The 12231-nt window shown below is 51.9% G+C and overlaps 1 protein-coding gene across 1 annotated transcript; it reads left to right on the forward strand.

The window, feature by feature from the left end:
• Positions 1-426: 426 nt before the first annotated feature.
• On the forward strand, positions 427-11737 carry CELA1 (chymotrypsin like elastase 1). Its single transcript, XM_058673089.1, has 8 exons — positions 427-537; positions 1202-1284; positions 2900-3000; positions 3975-4100; positions 4879-5015; positions 6366-6511; positions 10416-10565; positions 11597-11737. Exons 1-8 carry the CDS (start codon positions 498-500, stop codon positions 11612-11614), a joined length of 801 nt encoding a protein of 266 aa, XP_058529072.1. The 5' UTR covers positions 427-497; the 3' UTR covers positions 11615-11737.
• The last annotated feature ends 494 nt before the right edge of the window (positions 11738-12231 follow it).

Genomic DNA, 12231 nt, shown 5'->3' on the forward strand with positions numbered 1-12231 from the left:
GCCCCCGTCGCCCTGTCCAGCCCGGACGCCTCCCTGTTATCTAGCCTCCTCTTGCTGACCACTGTTCACGCCTCCTCCCGGGTCCACCACCTCCACCTCCTAGTGCACACAGAGTAGGTCTCAGCCATGAGGGTGCCAAGGAGGAGAGCCGAGTGGTCACAGACAATGTGGGCAGGACGGGGGAGCCCCCAAAGGCAAATCAGTCTGGCTTTCCATCCCGTTTCTGGAGGAAAAAAAAATGCATGTGTTGGATGCTTTTCAATCAAGAGTGCATGATTAATTCGGCCCTGACCTTTCTGTCTTTGAATAACAGATAAATCGTGTGTACTCGAAAAGAAATCTTTTCATTTGCGTTTCCATGTCACCTGTGCTTTTCCCTGCCTTCCACCGGCAGCCCTGCCAGCTGGCAGGAAGAAGGCCAGTGGAGCGGCTGATAAGAGGAGTATAAAGAGGTCCAGGGCTCATGGCTAGGGTATCTTGGGCATTTCACTGGCAACATGCTGCGCGCTCTGGTGCTCGCTACCCTGGTCCTCTACGGTGAGTGGGTCCCTGAGTCTGAGTGGCGGGGGGGGATGGGAGCAAGAGGGTGGGAAAGCCCTTGCTAAGCCCCCAGCCAGCTCCCCAGCCCTGGGTGGGGAGAGAGGCTCAGCCTCTGAGAGTCCCAGACAGGAAAGGTCAGGGCCACCAGCCACGCAGGCCCCTCTGAGCAGCAGGGCCCTGTGCCAGGATGCAGAGAGAGGCCCCTTCCATGGGGAAAGGGGGCTCTGGGCTTCCTTTGCTGCCGTCCCTAACAGGAAGACAGCTTCAGCAGGTGCCTGGCTGGGATATGCCCTGTTGTCCTCCCTGCACTCCCCAGGGGTGGGGTGGGGGAGCTACCACTCAGATCCAGAGGTGGCTGTGAGCAGGCTGAGACCACAGGGCGTCCCTGGGACTGCAGCCCAGGGACCTGAGCTGGTCCTGCAGAGCAGGCCGGGCTCTGGGAACAGCTGGACAAGCAGAAGGCGCCTAGACCCCTTTGCTGCTTTGCCAAAGAGGCTCTGTGTGCTGCCGGATGGGAGAGAGGGGCCTCATCAGTCAGGGAAGAGCTGTGAATTTGCAGACAAGGCTAACAGGCCTCAAAGCGCTTGCTTGCAGCCACCCCCGCCCCCACGGGGCCTGGCCCTTGCTTAGTCATCACTCACTTTTCTTCTGTCCCACAAAGGACACAGCACCCAGGACATTCCGGAAACCAACGCCCGGGTTGTTGGAGGGACTGAGGCCCAGAAGCATGCCTGGCCCTCACAGGTGGGTGTGCCTTGCAGCAGGGCTCCTGAGAGCCACACGTGTCCATGGCTGGCTCACTCTGCTGTCTGCCTGGGTGGATGGGGCCTGGGGTTAGATGTGTTTTGGAAGAAGGGTTCTGAACAAGGCACACTTTTCCCATGCACATCCAGACATGAGCAGCAGCCATGCTCCCAGCAACGCCACTTGCACCACATTCAACAAACTAGACTCACACCTCAGATGCTGCATATACCTTGAAACATATATGCAGTGTGCAACACACACACACACACACACACACCAAGCAGGTTCCTTTTTTATAATTTATTTTTTAATTTAATTTTTATTGGAAAGGCAGATCAGATTCATAGAAAGGAAAAACAGAAAGATCTGGTCCACTGGTTCATTCCCCAAACAGCCACAAAGGCCAGAGCTGAGTCCTAGCCAAAGCCAGGAGCTTCTTCTGGATCTCCCACATGGGTGCAGGGTCCCAAGGCTTAGGACTATCCTCGACTACTCTCCCAGGCCACAAGCAGGGAGCTGGAGGGGAAGTGGAGCAGCCGGGATTAGAACCAGCACCCATCAGGGATGCTGGAGCTTGCGGGTGGAGGATTAGCTCCCTATGCAACTGGACTCTACTGATGGACATGATCATCCCACTGGGATGCCTGAGCATCCCCCAGGCGGGCAGCTGGAGCTGCCAACACTGAAGGGGTTGCTCTGCTTGTGGGGTCTGAGTGAAAGCAGTACCTTGGCTGCATTTACTTTCCAGAGGGCATGGAGGAGGAACCCGGGCTCCGGGCCATAGGTAGGAACCAGCAGCAAGGGTGCCAAATATGAGGCTCCCAAAAGCTTGAGAAAAGCGTAATTAATTGGACAGTAAACCCAAGGCCAGCACTGTGGCACAGTGGGTTAAGCCATTGTTTCTGATATTGAACTGGTGTCCATTTGGGGATCCCGGCATGTGCAAGGTGAGGATTTACTGTACTGGGACCAAATAATTAACCATCTTTTTATTTTTAACAGATAAGTTTATTTTGGTGCACAAACTTTCAAATGTGATAAGGCAGGGAGACAAAGCTCTTCAATCTGCTGGTTTCCTCCCTAAATTCCCACAGCAGCCAGGTCAAAGCCTGGAATGTAATGTGTATCTCCCACATGGGGGCAGGGACCCAGCAGCTGCTGCCTGCCAGGGTATGCACTAACAGGAAGCTGGATTGGCAGTGGAGGAGCTGGGACTTAGGCTAGACGATCGTATCACAGAATGCAGCTGCAACTTGACCATTGCATCAAATGCTTGGCTCTGAACTTTTTGCAATCTATGCATGCATTTCCCATGAACTTTGTGAAGACCCTCATACACAAAGTTTGTGTGTCTGTACTCCTGTTTCATGTTCAGTGTGATCATCACCAAACCAGGTAGCTCTTCCCCGCGGACCACAGAGGTGTGCACCCTACACTCCAGGCACCCCCCATAAGCCAACACACAGCAATCGGCTGGCCGGAGGAAATCTGCTTGCCATGCTAGCCCAGGATACTGGAGAACGTTTGGAACTTAAGTGGGGGAAGTGGTAACCAGCCTCAAAATGGGCAGAGGAATGCCTAGGGGAGGTGCCAACCTGTTCTCCCCCTCCAGATCTCCCTCCAGTACCAGTCAGGAGGCTCCTGGTATCATACCTGTGGAGGAACCCTCATCAAAAGCAACTGGGTGATGACCGCTGCCCACTGCGTGGACTCGTAAGAAGCCTGTCAGCTTTCCTGGGCCCCGGCAGGGAAGGGACAGGTGCTTCTGCAGAAGAACGTAGCTCTGAGCTCTCAGAGCAAGACATGGTGCGATGGGAAGTGAGTCGGGGCTCCCCAGGGAGGCAGCACCAGCGTGATGAAGAGGAAAGGTTTTGGAGTCAGACAGGTCTGAGTTCCAGTCTTACTTCACAGTCTCTGAACTGTGAACTGCGAGCATGTTGGCATCTTGAAGTTTCCACTCCCTTCGAGGGAATTACCTTCTTGGGAGTTACTGTGAGAACTGAGCAAATATTTATGTGCCCAGTCAATGTCTGGCTGGTGGTTTTATATATATAGTATTCATCATGAACAATGGTTCTCAGTTTGCAATTGTATCAGACTAACCCGGAAGGCAGATTGCTGGGCTCAAACTGGCAGTTTCTGATGTGGCATGAGAATTTGCCGTCCTTACAAGATCCTGGGTGCTGCCGCTGCTGCATGCTAGGAGTCTGGAGGGTTGGGGGCGGGAGAGTAGGGACAACAGTTAAGTCACCTGCATCCCACGTTGGAGTACCTGCCTGGGTTTAATGCCTGGCTCCAGCTCTTGTCTCCAGCTTGCTGCTAACACACTCCGGGAAGGCAGCCCTGATGGTTCAAGTTGTTGTGTCTCTGCTTGCAGGCGATCTGAATGGAGTTCAGGGCTCTCAGTCTTCACTTTTCAAATCCCTCTGAAGCTAGAAGCCTTTATTTCATTTATGCTCGCCAACCTGTCTCGGCCTATGATGTTTGGCTTAATAAACGGTGCCTGTAACATTGACAGTAGCTTGCTTCACTTCCCCCCAAAGTTAGGAAACGAGACAGCCTGCCACTCCATTATCTTTAAGGGTGTTCCATGCCTACTTTTCTGGGGCCAGGTGAGGGGGTCTAAGCAGGGCAGGAGGAGGAGGTCTGAGCCCCTAGATCACTCAAGGCTTCTCCTCTCACTCCAGCAAGCTGACCTTCCGCGTGGTGGTTGGGGAACACAACCTGAACCAGAATGAAGGCACCGAGCAATACGTGAGCGTCCAGAAGATTGTGCAACACCCCTCCTGGAACAGTAACAATGTGGCTGCAGGGTAGGGGGCGCAACCAGGCTGGCCTGGGTCGGTGGGTGCAGGGCGGAGGAGCATCGGACTCACCACTTGTGGGTCAGCCTTTGGCTGGGAGGTCCAGCGGAGCCTGAGCACTGCATGTCCTGCAGGGAGCAATGAGCTGTTGGCTCATCCAGCTAGCAAGACACATTTTTTTATGCTAGAGGGCTTGAGAATTTCTGAAGGTCTTTGGCATTTGCATGGCATAAACTGGTTTGCACCATGGGTTTCCTTAAAGCTCCTCTAGGTAAAGTTCGATGTTTCTGCTTTTATCGTTGGTTTTTATTGATATTGGTTTTATTGATATTTATTTCTCAACTTATGGAAAAGACATTCCCGAAAGTAGATGTGTTAAGGTACATCTCCTGTGGGGAAACCACAAGGCTGCGGTTGTAAACTTTTAGTCACTGAAATGGTGGTTAGTTCTGCAGAGCGTGGGAGGTCGGGAGTGGGTTCAAGCCACTGGAACAGTCGCCAGAGCTTTCAGAACCCATCGGCTTATCTTTCCTTTGAGAACACTGTCCCAGAAAAGACCCAGGCTGCAATACTAGGCTCTCACCAGCAGGTGCTGCTGTTAAACACAGAATGCTCCACCACCCAACTGCACGGTTGCTCAGCTGTGCGGCAAGCCAGAGAGAGAGCCTCTCATTTCTTTGTCCTTAGAGTCCAGTGACTCAGGGCACAGCAGGGCTGGGAGGGTCAGGGCACTTGCTGACCCGACGGAAGGGCCGACACTCCTACATCTTTTTCCCCCCTCCTGCAGTTATGACATCGCCCTGCTGCGCCTGGCCCAGAGCGTGACCCTCAACAGCTACGTCCAGCTGGGTGTCCTGCCCAAGGAGGGCTACATCCTGCCCAACAATAACCCTTGCTACATCACAGGCTGGGGCAGGACCAAGAGTAAGTCGCTCACCTTGGGCGTCACCCCTTTCAGGGACCTTAATTTAGGCAGCTCAGCTTCTGGAACCCATACTGTTCCCCGCTCCACCTGCCAGGATCCTGGTTGGTTAGAGCAGGGGCCAAAACTGGGAGGATGAGACAGCTGACTGCGGTCATGTGGAGAAGGGGCTCTGGGGGAGTCAGGGAAGGTTGCTAGGCTACTAGAACTAGGACTGATCTCAGAGAGATTCCCAGATCTGGCCCTCATTTTTTAAAATATTTATTTATTTTAAAGGCAGAGTTACAGAGAGAGACAGGGAGAGAATCTTCTATCCACTAGCTCATGACAACAGCCAGGGTTAAACCAGTCCAAGTTGAGGAACTTCATCTGGATCAGGGACCCAAGTGGTTGGGCCATCTCCCACTGCATTCCCAGGTGCACCAGCTGGGATGTGGATCTTAGAAGTAGAGCACCTGGGGCAGGAATTGACATCAGTGTGGAATGCTGGCATCACAGGAGGCAGCTTAACCCACTATGCCGTGATGCTGGCCCCCACTTTCACCTGAGCACACAGGCTCAAAGAAATCCAGGGACTTGATCACATGGTTTGTTAGCACAAAACAAGCTGGAAGCTGAACATCCCAGCTGTCAGTACCATGGTGCTGCCCCCACAGACAGGCACAGGCAGTCCAGGGGCAGCTATAGACCCAGACAGTTCAGCGGAGCAGAGGCCTCAGACAGCCTGGGAAGGCAGCAGAGTTAAGAAGGACAGCAGCTGATAAGCTTGGCCCACAAGTCCGTGCAACACCAGGCAGTATTTGGGCCTCTGGAGGTGAGGCGGAGCCTTGCTGTGGAAAAGCTGGAGCGGAGAAGGGTGTACGCATCTCCCCCTGCCCAGCTCTGCTTCCACTGCATCTGATGTCCCTGTTCCTGAGCTACAACATGAAAGGGTCAGTGTGGCCAACCCAAGAAAAAACTCCTGCGCAGGAGCTTTGAAGAAGAGCCAAGTCAAGGACAGCGGCACCAAGCCCTCAGGCAGGGGAAGCGAGTGTGCAGGGCCACAGCTGTGCCTCTCGGGGCGCAGCGTGTGAGGAGAGAGCAGAGAAGCAGGTGTGTTTTCAACAGACATCCTGAAAACACCACGTTGTCCAGCAGCGAACAGAAGCAAGCTCAGGATTGGCGGTTTGGCGCCTAGGACAGCAGGCTGCAGTGCCTGCCTGAAGGAAGGGGGTTGAAGCTGCTGCGTAAAGAGAAGGAGGGCATGCCACGTGGAGGGCAGAGAGAAGGAATTCGCCCCAGGTTTAGGGGGTGGTGGCGCAGAAGGCTTCTCCGTGTGACGCCACACTGGAGCTGTTGTGTGTCCTGTGCAGCCAATGGGCAGCTGGCCCAGGCCCTGCAGCAGGCCTCCCTGCCCAGCGTGAGCTACTCCACCTGCTCCAGCTCCTCGTACTGGGGCTCCACCGTGAAGAACACCATGGTGTGTGCTGGCGGAGACGGAGTTCGCGCCGGATGCCAGGTGAGCCAGGTGTTATGAGACCCCCCCCGTCTCTCTCTGCCTCCTCCCCCCCTCCGTTCTCTCATACCTAGGCACAGACTCCGTTTGCTATTCTTGGCTTCTGAATGAATAGCCTTCCATGATAGCCACAGAATCTGATAGTTCAGAGGCAGCTCTGAATTCATCTTGCCCCATGCCACCACCTCAAATACATGTTTTTGGCCCAACAACTGTGTGGTGTTGGCATGTGTGTGTGTGTGTGTGTGTTCCTTGGAAGTTGTTTGTGACTCACATCTTTTATGGAAGCAATAGTGGTGGTCTGAGGGGTAACTGTGATTGGATGTAAGGTGACGATTGATTCCTAACTGGTCTCATAGTTCCCTCACCGCTACCCTTTCTAGTATTCGGTATTTATAGCAACGTGTCAGGTGAGTACAGGAAGGGGGAAGTACAGAGAATAAATTGATGATGTTTTATAGACAAGAGACCAAGTTCTCCATTTACATGGGATCAATGAACAATATGCTGTCTTACAAGCTTTCTAATGCAGTTCAACAAATGTTCACTGCCTACCTGCTTTTCGCCAGGCACAGTGCTAAATGCTAGGGGTACAGAACGAGCCAGGCAGACGAGGGATGGAGGAGCAGACACACAGTGTAGCCTTGTGACCAGTGAGGCTCTGTGTTAGGACACAGAAAGGCAGAGTGAGACAGGACGCCGAACAGCTGCTTCTCTCTTCGTGCTGCAAGAGAAAAGGCACATTCCTCTAGAAAGAGAACTCTGTCCTGAGTCCTAAAGATTACACGGGAACAGGTCAGGGGGAAGGGGGTGGGAGAATGAGAGGGGAAGAACGTAGAGAAGGCATGTGGCCAACCACTGAGGAAGCCCCAAGCAGGCGAGGGCGTTCGCTGCAGCAGAGCAGAGAAGGAGCCCACCAGGCAGGTGCAGCCCACCACCCGCTTTTGTGTGACCCGTGAGCCTGCAGCGCTCGTATCATTTTCCAGTGGTTAGGAGGGGAAAGTATAAAGATATTTCGTGACATGTGGCAAATCTATAGAATGCCAGTGCTCATAAATGACATCGTCCTGGAACGTAGCCAGTTGTTCACTTACTGTTTATGGCTGCTTTGGCACCATGATGCGAAGTCTGTGACAGAGACCATACGGCCCACAGAGCTTTGCATCGGTACTATGCGGGCCTTTCCAGTAGACAGTGCCTGATCCTGGCCCAGAACCTAAACTCTTACCACACTATGAAACATCAGGATGCGAGACTGGAGAGGCGGATGGGGGCCTGGTGGCGGAGGGCTACCAGTGCTGTGTGTAGGACATGCACTTTCTCTGTGAAGCTTTTCAAACACAAGAGTATGATCAGGCTTGCTCTTTTTGAAGAGAGGCAAGACAACTGGGTAGGCACTACTGCAATGACCCGGGCGAGAAATCAAAAGCCCGGTCATTACATAGCACAGCACGAAGCCAGGAGCTACTGTGGGCTAGATAGACTGGCAACTGGTGAGTCGTTGCTAATTGTGACAGTAGTACTGCTGGTGGAGAGGTGAGGACTGAACCTTGGCTGAAGGTCAAGGAATAAAGAGGCAGTGAGAAATACAGCAAGGACTGTAAATTCCTCTCTCGAGAACCATGGATGACAGAGAGGAGCAGAGAAAGGTCTGGAAGCTTTAAGAACAGCAAGTCATGGAAAGGGTAGATTTTATGAAGACAGAAGAAAACACGACATTATTGAGAGGAAAGGATCCTAAGAGTCTGAGAGAAAGACTACTGGGTGGTGTGAGATCCCCGGAGTTGCAGGGAGACGGAGACGGAAGCCGAGTGGGGAGGGGAAGGTAGCAGGTGCGCCCACGGCAGTGAGTCTGTAGACTGGGTAGTTGGCAGGCTTCCACTGGGTAGTTGGCAGGTGCGCTATTGCTCCTAGTTGCTCACAAACTAGGAGGAGTCTACCTGAATGCAGAAGGGAAGGTGCAAAGGTTATTCAAATCTGGAGCAGCTGGAGTGAACAGGAGGACTGTCCCCCAAGATGCTGCTGATAGGATTGGGGACCAGGCAATGACCACGTGGGTGTATGCGTCAGAAAAGCCAGCTGTAGGGAGGAGTGGTTTGTCCATGGCTGGACTTTCTTGGTTTTTTTTTTTTTTTTTTTTGCTTTGTTTTGGGTTTTTTTAGATTTTTTTTTTTTTTGAGTTTTAGTATGATTATTTTCTTTAATTGGAAAGTCAGATATTATACAGAGAGGAGGAGAGACAGAGAGGAAGATCTTCTGTCCGATGATTCACTCCCCAAATGGTCGCAATGGCTAGAGCTAGGCCGATCTGAAGCCAGGAACCTGGAGTCTCTTCCGGGTCTCTTATGTGGGTACAGGGTCCCAAGGCTTTGGGCCGTCCTTGACTGCTTTCCCAGGCCATAAGCTGGAAGCTGGATAGGAAGTGGGGCTGCCAGGACATGAACCAGTGCCCATATGGGATCTTGGTGTGTGCAAGGCAAGGACTTTAGCCACTAGGCTACTGCGCTAGCCACATAGGGCTGGGCTTTCTTGCATGACTGGTAGAGAAGGACAGGATTACAGGTTCAAGCTAGGTAGGGAAAAAGTCACTAGGAGACTGGGAGGCTGCGCAACAGAATTAAAAAAAAAAAGTTAAAAGGTTTTTGTAACCCCAGAGAAATAAGATGACTGAGTTTCAACCTTTCATGTTAAACTTAAGAATCCTGCATCTCGGGAACTCTACATATATGGGGGTGGGGCAAATATGAGGGGTGTGGGGAGGAGATAGACAGATGAATGTGATCACCCCTGCCAGATGTTCATTAGCCAGCTCTGTTACCTGCTAAGGTGCAGCCTGAGTTCATTCATGTCCCTCTGGCTTGCTCTCTCAAGGCCTTGAACTCCAAAAAAGCTCAAGCACTTTCGTTCGGCTGCCACTCTGAATTGACAGTTTTTAGAAACAGTCGTGTGTCTGGGCCCCTGCCTATCACAGCTTCCCTGAAGGGTGAGCCCTGTGGGCTTTCAGAGTCTGGGTTCCCCACTCTTCTGTTCACAGATTGGAATCACTGGGCCCTTCTTGCACCCGTCAACCTGTTCCCCAGTGATTTGTTCCCAGCCCTTCCTTCCGCCATAAAATCCTGAGCCACAGTGTCTCTCCAGAGCCTTGGTCTCTTTACAGTATACACAATGCAATTATATCCCATTCCTCTATTTCTGAAATATTCTCCAACCTCTGTTAGGATTTGGATAGGGGCCTGGGCATACATTCCACAGAAGTGTCTTCTAATTTCATGTCTGGAGTTATAGACCTGCCATGCTAGGAGCTGTGTGAAAAAGTTTGTTAAGTTCAAATTCTATAAACTCAGGGTCCTCCAATTCTAAGCCAAAGCATGAAACCACCACCCAAAACATCTTTCTCTGCATTCCAGTTTAAAAGTGTGTTGGCTGCCTGCCCCGAGTCCAATGCTCGGCCTATTTACACCCATTGGCCTAAATACTGGATTTGAAGAAGTTATTAGAATTCCTACCTACTCAATCCCAAGTTCAATTTAAGCTAATGAAAGCTATTGAATTTAAGATGTTCAAAGTTCTATTGCTAACGTTGGGAGGGGAAAGATATTCACGTGACACAGTTCCTGTCTCAAGAACCTCAAAGAGACAGGTGGGAGGTTGAAACAAATTATGAAACCAAAACATGAGGCAGAACAGGACTATGTGCCGCAAAAGACAGGAAGAACTGCTTTGGTAGATAGAAGGGAAACGAGGTTTTCATGTTGATTGTAGAGACAGGCAGGAAGTAGATTTGAATCAGAACTTGCAAACTGTACAGAATTTCACAGGTAGGGGGCGGGGGTAAGGACTGTAAACAGACGCAAAGGCCCAAAGGGCAAACGACCTGGAGATTTAGGGCTCTTCTCTGCTCCCCTAGGGTGACTCCGGAGGCCCCCTCAATTGCTTGGTGAATGGCCAGTATGCTGTCCACGGAGTGACCAGCTTTGTGTCCAGCCTGGGCTGTAACGTCAGCAAGAAGCCCACAGTCTTCACCCGGGTCTCTGCTTATATCACTTGGATAAATAACGTGAGTGCCCTCAGATAATGGGTCAAAATAGATTCAGCTGGGAATCCAGGCACTAACTGGGCTGGGGAAGCCAGCCTCTTTACCACACTGCCATACGCACTCCTTCCCCTTTAGTAGTGCACTTTCCCCCAGTGACACTGCCACCCCCTAGTTCCTCTTCGAATACCCCTTGAGCAAACTTACTGCTTAGGTTAAGATGGTGGCTGCGACAGGTCTGGACCAAGAATGCATCAGCTTTTTTTTTTTTTTTAAGATTTATTTATTTTTATTGCAAAGTTAGATATATACAGAGAGAAGGAGAGACAGAGAGGAAGATCTTCCGTCCAATGACTCACTCTGCAAGTGGCCACAATGGCCAGTGCTGTGCCGATCCAAAGCCAGGAGCCTCTTCTGGGTCTCCCACATGGGTGCAGGGTCCCAGGACCTTGGGCTGTCCTCGACTGTTTTCCCAGGCCACAAGCAGGGAGCTGGATGGGAAGCGGGGCTGCCGGGATTAGAACCGGCGCCCATATGGGATCCCAGAGCATGCAAGGCGCAAGGACTTCAACTGCTACACTGTTGTGCCGGGCCCAATGTATCGATTTTGTGCTAAGTCAAGGCCAAGGGGAAAAACAGCTTCAGAAAGGCCTGCACCCTCCTGGATGATGGAGGATGACATCCTCCCCACACCTCTTGCTGAGGCCATTAGAAAACTGTTCTCAACTTCTGAAAGAAGTTGTGCCATCTTCAATAAGCCATGCTCAATGGAGCGTTAGATGAGACCGCCTACCTTGGCCCAGCGCAAGAGCCACACAGCAGGCCTCAGGGTGCCCTCTGTTCTTCCTTCACTCTGCCCACTCATGGCGTGACTCCTGGTTCACAGCTGCGTTTCATGGTCCGTCCTTGCCACCCTGTGCTGTGTCCTGATGGGCTTGTGGCCTTCTCCCTTCCCTCACCCTCTCTCAACTCCCCATAAACCCAGTACCAGGTCACACTTAACTGGGAAAAAGGAGGTAGGCAGAAGTTACCATCTGCACCTGTCTCTCCTTTAGGCCATTGCTTCCAACTGAACCACCCTCCGCAGCTGCCTTCCCAAGATGGCTCTTAGATCTGCAGCAGGAATTGAACTCAACAAAGAAGAAAACCTACAGAGAAACTACTGAGCCACTTTCTCAAAAGCAAATAAAACTGAAAAACATCAAAACACTGTGTCTTTCCATTTGTAATTAAGCCTGCTAAAGGAAATTCAGTTATAGGGATGAGGTTGGATTTCACATCTGGGAGCTGGTTCCTTTAAAGGACAGAGTGACTCTGTGTGTGTGTGTGTGTGTGTGTGTGTGTACACACACGCGCACGCTATGTGAGTTGTGTGTGTGAGAAAGATCTTCCATCTGCTGCTTGACCCCCCAGTGGTTCTAACAGCCAGATCTGGGCCAGGTGCAAGCTAGGAGCCTGGAAATCCATCCAGGTCTCCAACATGCATGGCAGGGGTCCTGATTCTTGAGTCATCCTTGGCTGCCTTTCCAGGTGCATCAGCAGGGATCTGGATTTAAAGTGGAGCAGCGCGACTCAAGTGAGCAACTCTGATGGGGGGGTGCTGCTGTCACACAGACGCTTAATGTGCTACACCACAACCCCGGCTCCAGGGGGCCTGCTCTTTTTACTACCAGGGCACAAATTTAGCCCA

Source organism: Ochotona princeps, chromosome 15 (assembly GCF_030435755.1).
Source record: "Ochotona princeps isolate mOchPri1 chromosome 15, mOchPri1.hap1, whole genome shotgun sequence".
NCBI classification, from domain to species: Eukaryota; Metazoa; Chordata; class Mammalia; order Lagomorpha; family Ochotonidae; genus Ochotona; species Ochotona princeps.